Source organism: Numenius arquata, chromosome 12 (genome assembly GCF_964106895.1).
Source record: "Numenius arquata chromosome 12, bNumArq3.hap1.1, whole genome shotgun sequence".
Classification (NCBI taxonomy): domain Eukaryota; kingdom Metazoa; phylum Chordata; class Aves; order Charadriiformes; family Scolopacidae; genus Numenius; species Numenius arquata.
The window spans coordinates 44,270,033-44,283,006 of record NC_133587.1 but is presented as its reverse complement, the minus strand read 5'-3'; the positions used below and the strand labels follow the sequence as shown (position 1 = coordinate 44,283,006).

The 12,974-nt window shown below is 64.1% G+C and overlaps 1 protein-coding gene across 1 annotated transcript in view; it reads right to left on the bottom strand.

The window, feature by feature from the left end:
• Positions 1-611: 611 nt before the first annotated feature.
• Positions 612-12,974, bottom strand: part of PTPN23 (protein tyrosine phosphatase non-receptor type 23) — a 17,600-nt gene continuing 5,237 nt past the window's right edge. The window contains exons 5-25 of the mRNA XM_074157654.1: positions 12,535-12,584; positions 11,410-11,541; positions 11,203-11,283; positions 9,968-10,099; positions 9,706-9,753; positions 9,415-9,471; positions 8,990-9,048; positions 8,626-8,705; positions 8,309-8,423; positions 7,923-7,988; positions 7,438-7,583; positions 6,663-6,992; positions 6,426-6,580; positions 6,131-6,282; positions 5,677-5,856; positions 3,300-5,433; positions 2,670-2,854; positions 2,110-2,214; positions 1,823-1,961; positions 1,581-1,694; positions 612-1,468 (exon numbers count right to left, since the gene is read on the bottom strand). Coding sequence (XP_074013755.1) covers positions 947-1,468; positions 1,581-1,694; positions 1,823-1,961; positions 2,110-2,214; positions 2,670-2,854; positions 3,300-5,433; positions 5,677-5,856; positions 6,131-6,282; positions 6,426-6,580; positions 6,663-6,992; positions 7,438-7,583; positions 7,923-7,988; positions 8,309-8,423; positions 8,626-8,705; positions 8,990-9,048; positions 9,415-9,471; positions 9,706-9,753; positions 9,968-10,099; positions 11,203-11,283; positions 11,410-11,541; positions 12,535-12,584 — 4,982 coding nt within the window. The 3' untranslated portion in view covers positions 612-946. The remainder of the gene's footprint in view (positions 1,469-1,580; positions 1,695-1,822; positions 1,962-2,109; positions 2,215-2,669; positions 2,855-3,299; positions 5,434-5,676; positions 5,857-6,130; positions 6,283-6,425; positions 6,581-6,662; positions 6,993-7,437; positions 7,584-7,922; positions 7,989-8,308; positions 8,424-8,625; positions 8,706-8,989; positions 9,049-9,414; positions 9,472-9,705; positions 9,754-9,967; positions 10,100-11,202; positions 11,284-11,409; positions 11,542-12,534; positions 12,585-12,974) is intronic.

Sequence of the window (12,974 nt, the reverse complement as noted above, 5' to 3'; positions counted from 1 at the left end):
CAGCTTCCTCCTCCTCTGCTCCCTTTGCAGCAATAGCACCTTCCTCCTCCTCATCCTCCTCTTCCTCTTCCCGCTGAGGGGCCAGAGGAGGCTTTTCTCAGGTTGGGAGGGGGGTGGGCAGCCCTAGCCCCCATCCTCCCTGCGGGAAAAGGGGAGAAGGTCCCTTTGGGGCAAGGGGGGGGGGGAGAGGGGAGGGCTGGGGGTGTCTCCCCCCAGGGCCGACCCCTTCCTCCAGCGCTCCCTTCCCTCAAGGAAACGCCGATGACATCTGTTAATTGAACCCTGGTGATTGTAGGGGCAGGTGGGGAGATGTGTGTCCGTCCCCCCCCAAGGGACTCGAGGCCGGGGTACTCCCTGGGGAGGCACAGGGAAGCCCTCCCCCGCCCCCCCCCCCCCCAGTGTCATCGTCCCCCCCCCCTCCGCCCCGGGTGGCCTTAGCCCAGCTGTACGCTTTGTACTGTACAGGGGACGCTTTTTGTACCGGATCGTGTTTTATAACGTGTACGAGGACACCGCCATTAAACGGAACTAACCCGAGCCTGGCTGCGCCACTGGCCCCCCCCTCCGCCCCCCCCCCCAGGGCCTGAGACACCCCCCCCCCCACGCCAGCTGCAGATCAAACTCTCTTTATTTTAGTAGCAAAGAGCTGAAAAAAAAAATCAGTTCTAACTGGAGTCAAAGAACGTGGCGACCGCCAACGTTACACCTGTACAAAGCGGGGGGGGGAACGCAAGAACCCCCCCCCCCACTCCCCCCACAATGCCCCCTACCCCCTTGGGATCCCCCAACCACCTCTGGCTGGGGAGGTGGGGGGTGCTCCCCTCCCAAACAGGGGGTACCCGGGGAGAGCAGCACCTGCGGGGGGGGGGATTCGGGCTGTAGTGCTGGGTCTGGTGGGGGCACAGGGAAGGGGGGGGGATCCCCACCACCACCACCCCCCCCAACCTCACGCCTTGTTGAGTGTCCAGAGGGGGTCGAGCATGCTGAGGGGGTCGTCGCTGGGCCGGGGCCCCCGCAGCCCCTCGCCCGTCTGCGGCTGCAGGAAGTTCTGCTTGTTCATCCGCTGCTTGCCCTTGAGGGAGGCGTCCAGGGTGAAGGCCTCGGGTGTCAGGGAGGCCAGGAGCTCCAGCGAGGAAGAGGAGGGGGCGGTGGCGGCGGGGGGGGCCGCCGGCTGCCCCCCAGGGGGCTCGGGGCTCTCCGACAGGTGGTTGCTGCTCTCAGGCTCGGCGGGGGGCGCGGGGGGCTCAGGGAGGGGCGGCCCCGGCGGGGAGGGCTCGGGGGGACCCACGCCATCCGTCACGCCATCGGGCAGCGCCTCCGCCTCGGTGACATCGGGCGGGGGGACAGGATCGGGCTCCCCGCTGACCCCCACCGGTTTGATGCTCAGCTTGGCGATGGTGGCCTGGATGGAGCTGATGGGCATGTCCCCACCCAGGACCAGATCCTGGGGGTCCTGGTGGAAGTAGAGCTGTGGGAGAGAGAGAGAGAGAGAGAGACACCCGGCCCCCCCCACATCGTGAGCCCCATGGGTGGTGCACACCCCCTATGGCCCCCTCCCTCTCCCCTAAGACCTTACCCACCTTGGGGGAGGCACTGTTGGTGGCCTTGGGGACAGCGGGGGCACCCACGCCGTGGCGGTGCAGGACCTGCTCGGCGTGCAGCAGGACGGCCTCGTAGCAGAACTTGAGGTGGAGCTGCAGGGAGGAGAAAGAGGAGGGCAGGGTGAGCCCCCCGATAGGCCGTGGCCACCCCCAAAAGCCCCAGGGGGGGGGAACTCCAGTTCCCTCCCCAGGTGTCATCCCCCCCCCCCCCCACCAACTACCTTCTCCTGCAGCATGTGCTTGCGCTGCTGCCGCATCCGCTTCACCAGCGGGGCCGGGTCAGGGATGCCGTTACCGGCCTCCACCTCCTGCATGGCCGCGTAGAGCAGGCAGAAGGCCCCGGTGCGGCCCACCCCGGAGCTGCGGAGAGATCAACCCCCCCACACACCCCCCCCAAAAAAAAAAAACAACACAGTGAGAGGCCGGGGCGGGGGGGTACCCCATAGCCCCCAACCACCCACCTCCCCCTCCCCCACCCCCAGGAGACCCCTCCCCAAGCCCTGCTCACCTGCAGTGCACCACCACGGGGGTGTGGAGCGGGCGCTGGTGCAGGTAGTGGCCGTGAACCTCCTGGATGAAGCGCAGGAGGCTCCCCTTGCTGTCGGGCAGGCCCCTGCGGGACACACACACACACACACACACACTCATTTTAGGGGGGGAGACACTCATTTTAGGGGAGGGGGGACACTCATTTGGGGAGGGGGACACTTGTTGGGGGCAGAGGTCCTGGTCTCACCACCCTCCCAGGAGGGATGAGACCCTCCCCACGCCAAGGCTGAGGTTCCCCCCGCCCAACAGAGGAGGAACAGTCCCATGGGATGCCAGCTGGACCCTCACCACCAACTCCCCCCACACCCAGTAGCCTCCCAGTTCCCCCCCCACCACCAACTCCCCCCACACCCAGTAGCCTCCCAGTTCCCCCCCCACCACCAACTCCCCCCACACCCAGTAGCCTCCCAGTTCCCCCCCCACCACCAACTCCCCCCACACCCAGTAGCCTCCCAGTTCCCCCCCCACCACCAACTCCCCCCACACCCAGTAGCCTCCCAGTTCCCCCCAGTGTCCTACAGCTCGGGCCAGGAGGTGAACTGGAGGTGGACGACAGTGCGCTTGAGGCTCTGGTCGCGGTACTGCAGCGTGATCATCCTCTCCACGTGGGTGGGGGTCACCTTCAGGCTGGTGAGGACCAGGGTGATGGGTCCCTGCACCATGGGCTGGCCCCGCTCCGGGGGGAAGTACCGCAGCACCTTCTGCTGCGGGGAAGGAAGGGGGACACGCCGTCAGGAGCTGGGACACCCCACCCAGGGCCACCACTTCCCCCTGGGACCCTGGAGATGCCGCACGGTGACACCAGCACATGAAGAGAGGCTACTGCCACCATCTCATCCCTGCTGGCCACAGCGAGTCCCACCCAGCTCCACCACCTCTCCCTGGGATGCTCCTGTCCCTCCCTGGTCCCCATCGGGGGCTGGAGATACCACCTGGTGTCAGCAGCACACGAGGAGAAGCCGAGGGATGCCACCATCCCATCCCTGGTGGCCACACCAAACCCCACCCAGCTCCACCACCTCTCCCAGGACCCCAGAGATGGCACACGGTGACACCAGCACACGAGGTGAGGCCGAGGGATGCCACTGTCCCATCCCTGGTGGCCACGGCGAGTCCCACCCCACCCAGCTCCACCAGGGAAGGGTCTACCTTGTCCAGCTCCTGCTCCGACACCAGCATGACGATGACGGAGACCTTCTGCTCGTAGATCATCAGCCAGAAGTCGGCGGCGGTGCCCAGCAGGGGCGCCTGGGTGGCGATGATGGTGGGGCAGTAGGGCGAGAGGTCCTCCACCCGGCTGGCGTTGATGTAGTCGTCCTTGCCCGAGCGCAGGACCACCCGGTTCCTGTCGTAGGGCATGATGTCCTGGTGCCGGTTCTTCATGGAGTAGCAGCGGGCGATGGCGATGGAGAGCTGCCGGGCGTCCCGTTCCTGGGCGTCCTGCAGCTCCTTCCAGAGGGCGTCCAGCTCGGTGCCACCGCCGGGTCCCGGCCGTTCCAGCCGTTCCACCAGCCCGCGGAAGCGCTCCAGCTCCGCCAGCAGCCGCAGGACGCGCTCCGGCTTCTCGTAGGGATCGTTCTCGATCAGCTGCACGGCCTTGGGCTTCTGCCCCTCCTTGGCGTCCGCCTTGGTGGGTTGCAGCAGGGGCTGCCCCACCGCCGCCTTGGAGCCCCCGTGCTGGCTCTCGGGGCTGGAGGACAGCAGGTCATCGGTGGAGGAGCTCTGCCGCTGGAAGGGGACCTCCCCGGGGCCCTGGGGGGGCAGCGGGGCCGTGCCCGGCGTCAGGGAAGGGGGGGGTCTCTGCGGCCCCGGCACCAGCGGCGGGGGCTGCATGGGCAAAGCCGGCTGCGGGGAGGGGGCCGGGGAAGGGACGAGGGGGCCCTGGACCACCACAGTGCCCGGCATCTGGCTCAGGCCGGGGCTGGGAGAGGGGGGGACGTGGTGGGGGCCGGCCTGACTGGCGGGGGTGGGCTGGGGGGGGCCCAGGGCCATGGTGCCGGGGGGCATCTGGCTGCTGGGGGCGGCCGAGTTAGGGCAGAAGGGCAGAGCGGGGGAGCTGGCGGGCACCGGCTGCAGCCCCCCCAAAGCAGCGTGCAGGGGGCGGCCGCTCTGGCTGGGGGGCCTGGGGAAGGGCAGGGCCCCCGTGGGGGGGGCGAGCCCCTGTGGGGGCAGCTTATCCTGCCCCGGGAGCTGGTAGAGCTGGGGGGGCAGGGGAGGCTGCCCCCCAGGGCCAGCAAAGGGCTGCTGGGCAAACTGGGGCTGGGTGGGGGGCAGAGGGGGCCGGGCGGGGGGCTGGAAGGGCAGTGGGACCTGGGGTCTCCCTGGGGGCAGAAAGGAGGGGGCCGGGGGGAACTGTTGGGGTCCCTGGGGCCGAGCCGGCATCTCCATGGTGGGGGCGAAGGTGTGGGGGTGCTGCCCGGGGGGAAACGGGGGCTGAGCCGGCTGCCCGAAGGGCTGCAGCCCCCCCTGAGCATAGGGAAAGGGGGCAGGGGCCCCCCCTGGGCGCTGCGGGGGCAGGAAAGGGCCTGGGGGTCGTGAGGGAGCGGTGCAGCTGGAGATGGGGGCCTGGATGCTATCCACCGTGGTGGTGGCCGGCCGGGCACCCGGGGGCAGCTCGGGGCCACCCACGGGTGCTGGCCCCATGGTGGGGGGCGGCAGGGGGCCGGGCCCGGCCCCCCCCGGCTGGCCCAGGCCGTAGGAGGCAGCGGGAGCGGAGCCGGGGCCGTGCTGGGGGGACGAGCGTGGGGGCAGAACCTGGGGGCCCATGAAGCCGGGCTGCACCAGGGCTCGCATCAGTGGGGGGGCCGCGAAGAGGTGGGGGGCAACGGCCGGGGCTGAGCTTTGGGGGGGCCTGGCTGGTTGCGGGGCAGAGGGCTGCAGGAGCTGCCCCGGGGCCCCCCCGCCAGGGGGAAAGGGTCCCGGTGCCGCCGGCATACAGTAGTGCCCGGGGACGGGAGGGGGCCCCGGGAATCGGGTGGGGGCTAAGGGCTGCAGGGGGGCACTGGCCATCCTGGCCGCCGGCAAGAAGGGCTCGGGGCCCCGCAGTCCGGTAGCCAGGGCAGCCAGTGAGTTGGGGGGCAAGCGGGCCAGGTGACCGGCCAGCACATCGGGGGGGAGGCTCCGCAGCTCCTCCGGCAGCTCCGGTAGCTCCGGCAGCACCAGGGAGCCCAGCGGCAGCGGGAGGTCGCCGGCGTCCAGCCCGGTGGCTTCCAGCTCCGGCGGCTTCTTCTGCAGGGCAGGTTTGGGGGCCGTGGGCCGAGGAGGCGGCTGCTTCTTCATCTCCCTGCCGGGGGGGGGGTGGGGGTGCAGCGGGGGCTCAGCAGGGGGGGGGGGGGCTCCCCACCTCCCGTGGGGCTCTCCACCTCCTGTGGGGCCACCTCACCTCCCCTGGGGCCACCCCACCGAAGCCAAAGCCTCGAGACGCAACCCAAAGCACCCAAAAAGGTGCTGCCCACCTCCCCGGGGGAGGGCGTCACATCAGGGACACCCCCCACCATCTCCGCAAGAGGACACGGCCACCACCTACTTCTCCAGGATCTGCTGCCTGTTGGCCTCGGCGGCTTGGCAGGCGGCCCGGGCCTTCTCCAACAGTTTGGTGGCTTTTCCCTCCAGGTCCGTGTAGAAGTCCTTCCCCTCCTGCGATTTCTTCATCAGGTCCTCGTAGGCTTCATAGGAGGCCACCAAGGTCTGAACGGTTGTGTTCCACCTGGGGACATTGGACAAAGGGGCTTGAGTGGGGACGTAACACCAGGCCAAAGCTCCTGGAACCTAGGGAACCCACCAGAACCCACCTAGGACGGCCACCGGGAGCAGGACAAAGCCACCAGTGGCCTCCAAACAGTTGGGCGTGACTAGAGAAGCCAGCAGTGACCCCACACCTCTCCCTGGGGTGACACCCAGACCCCACCAGGGCACCCAAACCCCACTGAGGAACACTCTGCCCCATGCCCTGACCCCAGTCAGCCCCACACATCACTCACTTGTGCTCCACCTCGGCCAGGGCCTTGCGCACAGCTGCATATTTGACGTTGGCATCCGTCAGGGCCTTCAGGACATTCTCCTGGGCGGCCAGGTTCTGCTCCAGGTAGACCTTGATCTGGTCGTACTTCTTCAGCTGCTCCTCAAAGAGTTTCTGGGAGAGAAGGGAGGATCTGAGGAGCCGCAGGAGGACAGGCAGGCTCAGGGGTAGGTTGGGAGGTGGCAAAGCTCTTGCTGCAGCCCTGATGTGGACATGTGACATGCGAAAGGACCCCCCAAACACTGGCTGGTGCCCACCTTCATCTCGGAGCGGTCAGTGGTGACCAGGGAGGTGGTGATATCGTCCTTCTGGATCATCTCCCGCAGCTGCTGCTCCAGGGACATGCGCTGGTCCCTCATCTCCTGCACCTTGGCCAGGATTCGCTTGAGGTTCTGCAGCACCTGCTTGTCGTCTTAGGGGACAGGGAGGGATGAGTGGTCACATCAGACCCCTCCAAGCTGGGCCATCCCCCCCGGGGATGCAGCACCACTCACCTTCGGTCAAGGTGGGCGAAGGCAGCGCAGCCCGGACCTCCTCCAGTGGCCCACTGAGGAGGCGGAGGTTACCAATGTGGAGGTTCATGGCTTTGTGGAGCTCAGTGTTGGTGAAACTGGCCTTTTCGTGCACCTCCATGTACTTGGAACACTCCTTGCTGACCTCGGCCAGCCCTGGGGACAATGACGATGATGACGGGGGAGACCCTTGAGGTGGCGGGACCTTCCCAAGCAGCTCCTGAAGCTTCCGCTCCTGAGCTTCGTCCTCCTCCAGCAGGTCTCGGATCTCCTTCAGGGAAGCCTCCACGTCGGTGAAGACCCCAGAGAGCACTGTGTAGGAGAGACACAGAGGCTGGCACCAAGTCACCACTTCTGGGGACTCCTGGCTATGAGCTCCAAGCTCTCCCGGCCCCCAACTGCCCCAAGCAGAGCAGCCTGAGGAATAAATCTGGCTGTGGGTGACCAGAGGAGGGAAGGACACGACAACCCAAGCACCCAGGGGCCGGGTTCAGGGCTTGTTTGCGCTGGGGAGGTGCCCACAGTGGGCTCCAGGTAGCCCACGGGCAAGGGACAGGGTGACCACAGCCACCAGTGAGGTGACAGGGTGACTGCAAGCATGTGGCACCCCCCACCACCGGCCAACAGGAAAAAATGCTTTGGGATTCAGGAAATTGTATCGGAAAAGAATCAACAATTCCCAACGCCATCGTGCCTGCCCCCAGGGCCAGCCCAGACGTCCCCAGTCCCTCCCCCAGTATGTCCCAGTGTCCCTCACCCTGCATGGACTGGACCAGGTTCTTGACGGTGTCGGGGCGCACGCTGAGGGCGGCGCATTTCTCCATCAGGATGGGGGGGATGTGGTTGTACATGTCCAGGTTGTCCACGGTCTCGGGGTCCAGCTGCATGGAGTCCATGAACTGGCTACAGGCGGGAGAGAACAAGCCCCTGAGCGGTGGTAGAGCCCCCCCTACCTCCCTGTGGGTCCCCCCCCATCCCAAATCATGGCCAGCTCAGAGGTATCGCCCCCCCGTGGCCTGAGCAGGGTGAATTTGGGGACCGGTGGCTGGGACTGGAACCCGCTGGGGGATGAGGTGCGCTCCAGAGCTGGGCAAACCGGGATTTGATGGTGCTCAGGAGATGTCTGTGTCCCTGTCGGGCCCGGGGTGGGAAACCCAGCGAGGGGACAATCGGGACACCCCACAGCTGCCAATTCCGGGGAGGAACTGGCGGGGTCCCCGTTCAGGTGGGGCTCACACGTACTCCAGCACTTCGTTCTTGGCTTCGATCTTCGCCATCACATCCCTCAGAAGTTTGGCCTTTTCCTCGCTGCGATGGAGGAGAAAAAAAAGTAGTCCTTTAGTGCCACGTCAGGAGCAGGGAAACCTCCACCATAAATCCCAAGCGCTCCGAGCCCCGTGGGAATCAGCTGGAGCTTCATCTGTCCCTTTGGGACCAGCTCCAGCCAAGACACGGGGACAGGAGCCACACACAAGGACAACTCGGGGATGTTTGGTGGTTCCCCAAGGAAATCTGGGGCCGGTTGGGTCCCCACCAGGTCCCTTCAGCCTGAGGGGACCTCGTTGAGCTTGGGGCTGGAGATGTGTGTCCCCAAGCTCCGTGCCCACCCACCGCAGCTCAGGACACACCTGTAGAGGGACGAGGCCTCGTGGGCAGCCATGGGCACCAGTTTGGCAAAGATATCAGGGCCGGTGACAGCCGGATCCGTGGGGTTGACAGGGAGGGCTTTCACCAACGGGGCACCTGGGGGGAGTCAAAGATACAACACACACCTGAAACCTCCAGAGAAACCTTGATTATTCCCAAGACGGATCCTCCCGCTTGACACCTTCATTCCTGGCAGATCCCAGATCATGGCACGAAGCCCCACCAGCCCCAGAGCCCCGTGTGTCACTGTGTGTCCCTCTCACATCAGCTGGCAGGAGAAGACACTGCCCACCCTCACCTTTGACGGACTGCAGGGTGTCCAGCGCAGGCACAGCTTCGTGGTAGATGAAGTCATTGTCCTTTTTGGCCGAGTTATACCTAGGAATGACAAGTGACGCCGCGTCGGGGAGGAGCAGACGGCACCCCTGGCTCCCTGAGCTCACTCCCGGTGGGGTCGGGCCCTGGATCTCTTGGATTCACTTCAGGGAGAATGAACGAAGAGCAACCTCCTGAGAGCCTTCAGGCAGCACGAGGTGCTCGGCTCTGAACCTCGGGGGACACTGGGGACAGCCCCCTGGGCTGCTCCAGCCACCAAGGCCTTTGTGACCCTCCCCAGAGAAGCAGGACGGTCACCTCCAGGGGTGCCCTGTGCAGAGACTCACTTGCCACCGATCACATCCATGGTGAATCTCAGGGCTTCCTGGACGGTTTCTGGCTGGCCCTGAAGAAACAAGAGGGAGTTGGCACAGGCAGGGAACAGGTATTGTTGCCATGGTGGCCCACCACAGCCCTGCGTGCCATGCCCACAGCCCAAGCATGCCCAGAAGCCAGCAGCAGCTGGCTTTCCCCTGAAGCCCTGGTAGATCAAGCTGCCAGGAGATCCCAGAGCCTTGGGCTGGGCTGGATGTCCCAGAAGGGAAGCAAAGTGATGGTTTGGGAAGCCACCAGAGGTTTGCCAACCTACTCAACAAGGAAAAAACTTCTAAACTGACACCAGTTGTCATCTTCTCAGACTGGCATCCCACTAGGCCTGAGCACAATTCATTGAAAAAGCCAATTATCGTGACCAGAAGGAGCAGGAACGCACCTTGGCCAGCTTGATGGCTTCATTGAGTTTATCCAGAGCGCTCTGGAAGTAGATGACCTGCAGAGAGACCGGGAATTGGGGTGAGAGTCAGGGAACTGGGGTGAGAGACCAGAAGAAGGTGCCCCTGCTTTGCACGGCAACACCATCACCAGTCCCCGAGGGGCTTTCCGAGAGCACCCACAAACGCTTTGCAAGGAGGCAGGACGTCCTTGGTGACAGGAGGCAGGACGTCCTTGGTGACACACTCATGTCCCCAGGGCTGAAGGATGGGATGACACGGCTCTTGCTTACCCTTTCCCCAAACTTCTGCTGCTCCTCAGCCTGTTTTCCCATGTGCAGCTGCAAGAAAAGACGCATCAGGGGGTGTCAGAACTCCTGAACCCCAGGGTGATCTTGGAAACGGGCAAGAAAACCTCCACGGAGCAGCCAAAGCCCCTTTGTGCGTCACGTTGTGGTGAGCAGTGGGTGGGAGCAGCCCAAACCGGGGTGGGAGCAAAGGGCAGGTCCCCCCAGTGCAGCCAAGCAGCCCCCCCAAGTTGGTTTCCCCACTTACATGGGCCACAGCAGCAAAATAGTAGATTTTCATTTGAACCAGCTTCTTCCAGTCCTTCTGGATCTTTCCCAGCAGCGAGGCCGTCTCCGAGTTTTCCAGTGCCCGACAGGCCTCTTTGTAGTAATCCACCACCTACGGAGAGAGGGACAGGGGTTTGGAACACCCCGAGAAACCACAGAATGGTTCAGGTTGGAAGGGATCTTAAAGCCCATCCAGTGCCACCCCCTGCCCTGGGCAGGGACACCTCCCACCAGAGCAGGTTGCTCAAAGCCCCCTCCAACCTGGCCTTGAACCCCTCCAGGGATGGGGCAGCCACAGCTTCTCTGGGCAACCTGGGCCAGGCTCTCACCACCCTCACAGCAAAGAAGTTCTTCCCCAGATCTCAGCTCAATCTCCCCTCTTTCAGTGTCAAACCCTTCCCCCTCCTCCTATGGCTCCCTTCCCTGATCCAGAGGGATCCCAGCTTTCCTGGAGCCCCTTGAGGGACTGGAAGGGGCTCCAAGGTCTCCCCGGAGCCTTCTCTTCTCCAGGCTGAACCCCCCCCAACTCTCTCAGCCTGTCCTCACAGCAGAGGGGCTCCAGCCCTCCCAGCATCTCCGTGGCCTCCTCTGGCCCTGCTCCAACAGCTCCATGTCCTTCTGATGTTGGTGGCCCCAGAGCTGGAGGCAGCACTGGGGGAAGGGGTGTCTCCCCAGAGCGGAGCAGAGGGGCAGAATCCCCCCCCCTAGCCCTGGTGGCCACGCTGCTGGGGATGCAGCCCAGGGTGTGGGGGGCTTTCTTGGCTGCCAACGCACTTTGCCAGCTCATGGCCAGCTTTTTGCGCCCCCAGCATCCCCAAGTCCTTCTCCTCAGGGCTGCTCTCCATCCATTCTCCACCCAGCCTGGATTTGTGCTTGGGATTGCACCGACCCAGGTGCACTTGGCCTTGTTGAACCTCATGAGGTTCACACGGGGGCACCTCTCCAGCCTGTCCAGGTCCCTCCAGACGGCATCCCCGTCCCTCTACAGTATCTCACACTCTCCTTTGAGGAGCTGCTGGCTGTGCTCACAGCCCCGGGTGACAGCAGCACCCCATAACACTGTTTCATCACACTGACACTGCGCAGGATCCAGGACACCTTCCCTGAGGTCCCGATCCCACGTGCCGCTCCGTGCAGGAGGAAGAGGGCTGTGCTGGGGACAGCAAGGCAGAAGGGGACAACGTTGAGTGCAGCGGAGATGGTCCAGGAGCTCACCTGGGCGCTGATCCGGGCCACGAGGAAACTCTTCCTGTTGTCCAGCATGGACTTCTCCAGGAGACACTCCTGCGCCTGGCCCTGCCGAAGACAAGAGGGGAACAGTTGGTTTTCCCTACACCTCGGGAAAAGCAGCTTCCCCTGAGGCACACAAGGAGCCATCCCAGTGTGACCAGTGCCCCGGCGGAGGGAGAACCCAGTTCCTACCAGCATGAGGTTGATGTTGAGGTTTAGGATCTGGTGGCTCATGTCGACGCTGTAGGAGTGGGGGAAGTGATCCCGCAGGTAGGTAAAGGCCCCGGCGGCGCACTGGAAATGGGTGCAGGAAACCTTCATGCCCTGAGAGGATGGGAGAACGTCGTGTTGGGCCAGCCCATGTCCATGGGCACACGTGGCCAGACAAAAGGAATTTGTGGAGACTCGGCCAGACCGGAGAAACAGCACCCTCCTTTCACACGGGGGATTTAGGGTGATAAACCCCAGTTCAGAGGGGGTTAGGTGTTCCCCATGCTGCTTGTGCCACAAAAATGCTGGGAGGGCTGGAGCCCCTCTGCTGTGAGGACAGGCTGAGAGAGTTGGGGGGTTCAGCCTGGAGAAGAGAAGGCTCCGGGGAGACCTTCGAGCCCCTTCCAGTCCCTAAAGGGGCTCCAGGAAAGCTGGGGAGGGACTCTGGATCAGGGAGGGGAGCCATAGGACGAGGGGAAACGGTTTTAAACCAAAAAAGAGATTGAGCTGAGATGTGGGGAAGAACTTCTTTGCTGTGAGGGTGGTGAGAGCCTGGCCCAGGTTGCCCAGAGAGGTGGGAGATGCCCCATCCCTGGAAACATTCCAGGCCAGGTTGGAGGGGGCTTGGAGCAACCTAATCTAGTTGAAGATGTCCCTGCCCATGGCAGGGGGTGGGACTAAATGGCCTTTAAAGGTCCCTTCCAACCCACTCTATGATTCTACGCCTCCTCTGAGACCCTAAAAAGCAGCCACCACAAGCCTGGAGTGAGTCTCTGGGGCTCTAGACAGCTGGGTGGCTTCTCCTGACCATGACAAACCCCAAACTGTGTCAGACCTCTCCCCTCCTAGCCCTATGTGCAGAGGGTGGAAGATCAACCCAGCCACCAAACAGGCAGAGCCTCTCTGGAGCAAGGACGGCAACGACGGGGACAAGGAGGGACACGACCACAAGGAGGTGACTCCTCATAACGCTCTCCAGCAACACTGGGTCACAGCAGACATCCAGAGACACCTGTGACCACCCAGGTTACGGAGGAGAAGTCCTCGGGGCTACTGGCTTGTGGTTGTTGACCACAGGAAAGAAAAAAGGCGCTGAGGGATCATTACCTCCTCAGAGACTCTCTTGTCCATGGCGCCAAGCATGGAGTGCAGCGCACCTGTGGGAAGAGGATGGCAACTCAGAGGGGGGGCGAGTGCACCCTTCCAGCCCCCCCATGGCACCGCTCCTGGAGAATGGGTGTCTTCTACCAGAGAAGCCTAAATCCACGGCAAGTTAGCCACCAGCAGCACCCAGGTGGCTCTCTGTGCCCTGTGGCACTCAGGATTCCCACCTCACAGGCATTTTGGGGCTACCAAAACAAAACCACCCCACTCTGAGCTGTGATTGGGCACTGTTGGAGAGCAAGGGAGGGGGGACAAGGGTTAGATTTGCTGCTTTTACACCCATTTGCTGTGGGATGAGCCGGACAAAGCCTGACTGTGGCTATCACCATGCCAGAAAGGTGACACAACCTGATGTCAGCCTCCTCGGTGACGCCTGTCGACTG